The sequence below is a fragment of the Oncorhynchus gorbuscha genome, linkage group LG13, assembly GCF_021184085.1.
Source record: "Oncorhynchus gorbuscha isolate QuinsamMale2020 ecotype Even-year linkage group LG13, OgorEven_v1.0, whole genome shotgun sequence".
Taxonomy (NCBI): Eukaryota; Metazoa; Chordata; class Actinopteri; order Salmoniformes; family Salmonidae; genus Oncorhynchus; species Oncorhynchus gorbuscha.
Window position 1 is genome coordinate 91,434,687 of NC_060185.1, and position 3,049 is coordinate 91,437,735.

Sequence of the window (3,049 nt, forward strand, 5' to 3'; positions counted from 1 at the left end):
GATTGTGTCAAGAAGAAGTGCGGCTTGGTTGGGTTGTGTTTCGGAGGATGCATAGCTCTTGACCTTCGCCTCTCCCGAGTCCATACGGGAGTTGCAGCAATGAGACAAGACTGTAACTACTACCAATTAGATACAACGAAATTGGGGAGAAAAAGGGGTAAAAGACACAAATGTGCAAATATATATATAGCATTTTAGAATCCAATCCTTTGTATCCAGGACATCCTGGTTGCTGATCATCAGAATTGTAGCTGTGACGTAGTGATCTCTATCTAGTGGGTTCTGTGAGGGTGTCAGCGTCTAGTGACAATATAAGAGGCCTGTGTTTGATGCTGCAAGTCAGTCACATTTGAACCTTCTTCACCCCGAGACAGTATCAAGCCTGCTATTCCTACAACTACTACTACTACTGTAAAGCCATGAAGACTCTCGCTCTCCTCTTCTCCTTTGCATTTGTGCTGGTCTTCACTGCGCCCACTAAGACACCTGATGAGATTCATCTACTGCAGGGGATCATGAAAGAGGCTAACAAGACGCTCAATGAAGGCCCGGAGGTAAGAAGATTGAAATATGACAAGTACAATACTACATTGTATCTACAGTGTTATCAAATGTTGCACTGCTCTATCTGATTAGAAAGTCTCTTGTTAAAAATGAAAAGGCGTCATGAAGATATTTAACTATTGTGACGTTTGGTCATCCTTTCAGGCCCTTTTGAACCATCTAGTGCCAGCGGAATTCAATCAAGATCGCTGCAAGTTACACGGGGTAAGTTGCATCTATATTCTTGATGAAAACATGATAGACAGTGTGCAGGTTTCCACAGACATTTACATGTACATTTACATTTAAGTCATTTAGCAGACGCAGATAAAGCCTAGTCCTAGAGAACTAAAACTATGTTCAATGGAGATTCACCATTGAAAGTGCTCCTTAGTCTATTTTAGAATTTTCTACAGGCTATTTTAGCCATTACAGCAACAGATTCATCATACAACAATCAATAATTATAATCTCAAATTCCAGCCTAAAGATTTCTGCATAGCGGAGACGATTCTGTCTAACATAAACAAAACGCAGTACGGGACTTCAGACAACAACGTAGAGACAATCAGCAGAGTGCTGGAGCAGTACAATAAGGTAAGGACTCATTCAGACAAATTAACTTGGTTGAGGGTGTACTCTACTATGGGTCGCACATCTAAAGGGGTATGATGACACCAACAGACCGGTACCCAGGCTAGGCGTATTCAGTGAAACATCCAAATTGTCGCAGATAGAAATGAACGAATAGAGATGTCTGTTCAACACTTCGTATTTATATCTTGTAACGTTGCTCCCACTTGAACAGAGCCCTGCTCTTGTCAATCAAACAGTAACAACTACTCTGACTTTTGGTCATAACAATTATTTGTAAAGAAATAAAAAATTAAATAAAAAGTAACTAAATGTATATGGCGGTGTTCAAGACATGGATGAAGCCTAGTCCTGGACTAAAAAGCACTTTCTTTAATGGAAATGCTCTTAATCTGCGTATATGAAACTGTCTTTACCCTAGTCCAGAAAAACACCCCCATAATGCATTACTATTTGATTCATCCACAAAATAGTGTTTCTTAACACAGGATGTATTGAACAACATGCACCATGAGCCTTGTGGAAGTAGTTAGGGTTCTAAGGTAGTCTTCTGGGTTCTTTAGTCTGTGGTTCTAAGTGGAATGTTCCGTTTTCTCCCCAGATTCACCCTTCCAACTGCACTATGAAGAAGAATGGAGACGAGGAACAGCTCCGCGCTCTCCTGATGAACCTCTACAACTGTGCCCAAGCCATCTATTCCCGTCCCCACTCTGTCACTCATCACAAAACGACCCCAACACTTTGAGGGGACTGAGGGGAATCTTTCGACCGTGCATAGTCCAATATGACAAATTATTATTTATTGAATTGTATTTAAATGTACTTTGACATTTATTTTTGAACTATTTATGAATAAATTAACTAATTGGAAGAATTTTTTTTTTTTATATAAATGTGGTTTATTGTTTAAGTGTTGATACTACTTCAACAAAGATTTTCTAGATTTGACCTATTCCTGACTCTAGCCTCAAACTACATTTTATAATGTGGAATCACTGAAATGTCTGGCAGTCTCCACTCTAAAGAATTGGTAAAACACAATCATTAACATTATACTGTATCGTGTGTGGACCACTGAGAAAATCGTGGAACAAGTCAACTTCGTGGCAGTGCCATGGCGTTATAGCATCAACCAATCATTCACATTTATTCTATAAAGCCCTTTTTACATCAGCAGTTGTCAAAGCGCTCTACAGATACCCAACCTAAAACCCCAAAGAACAAGCAATGCAGAAGCACCGTGACTAGGAAAAACTTGTCATGCGGGTGAAAGAGGACCCAAAAGCGACTTGGCGAAAACAGAGTCTTTAATCCAGTAAAGTAAATACAAACAAAAAACACAACTTTCACTCGAAATGACGAGGACAAACTGGAGACTCGATCTTGAACAGCAGGTGAACAGCAGGTTGCCTCGGGAAGGCACTTGAACCAGACAGACTCAGACACCTGCTCACCACGCAGCATCTGAGGAAAACACGACACGACAGGGCGATACACAAACACAGCACGGTGAATTCTAGACAAGGAACCGACAGGACAGGAACGGAACACAAAGGAAGAAATAGGGACTCTAATCAGGGGAAAGGATCGGGAACAGGTGTGGGAAGACTAAATGATTGATTAGGGGAATAGGAACAGCTGGGAGCAGGAACGGAACGATAGAGAGAAGAGAGAGCGAGAGAGTGAGAGAGGGAGGGGGAGAGAGAGGGATAGAAAGAGGGAAAGAACCTAATAAGACCAGCAGAGGGAAACGAATAGAATGGGAAGCACAGGGACAAGACAAGATAATAAATGACAAAACATGACAGTACCCCCCACTCACCGAGCGCCTCCTGGCGCACTCGAGGAGGAATCCTGGCGGCAACGGAGGAAATCATCAATGAGTGAACGGTCCAGCACGTCCCGAGACGGA

At 41.8% G+C, this 3,049-nt stretch overlaps 1 protein-coding gene across 1 annotated transcript; it reads left to right on the forward strand.

Annotated features, from left to right (window-relative positions):
• The first annotated feature begins 355 nt into the window (after positions 1 to 355).
• LOC123994254 lies at positions 356 to 2,002 on the forward strand. The gene is made up of 4 exons (XM_046296794.1): positions 356 to 554; positions 709 to 768; positions 1,027 to 1,140; positions 1,739 to 2,002. Exons 1-4 carry the CDS (start codon positions 420 to 422, stop codon positions 1,880 to 1,882), a joined length of 453 nt encoding a protein of 150 aa, XP_046152750.1. The 5' UTR covers positions 356 to 419; the 3' UTR covers positions 1,883 to 2,002.
• The last annotated feature ends 1,047 nt before the right edge of the window (positions 2,003 to 3,049 follow it).

What these genes read in the sequence shown, in the direction of transcription:
- LOC123994254 (XM_046296794.1), top strand. Translation starts at nt 420, where the DNA reads ATGAAGACTCTCGCTCTCCTCTTCTCCTTTGCATTTGTGCTGGTCTTC. An exon ending in CGCTCAATGAAGGCCCGGAG is followed by an intron (nt 555 to 708) that starts GTAAGAAGATTG and finishes TCATCCTTTCAG; the next exon opens with GCCCTTTTGAACCATCTAGT. An exon ending in TGCTGGAGCAGTACAATAAG is followed by an intron (nt 1,141 to 1,738) that starts GTAAGGACTCAT and finishes TTTTCTCCCCAG; the next exon opens with ATTCACCCTTCCAACTGCAC.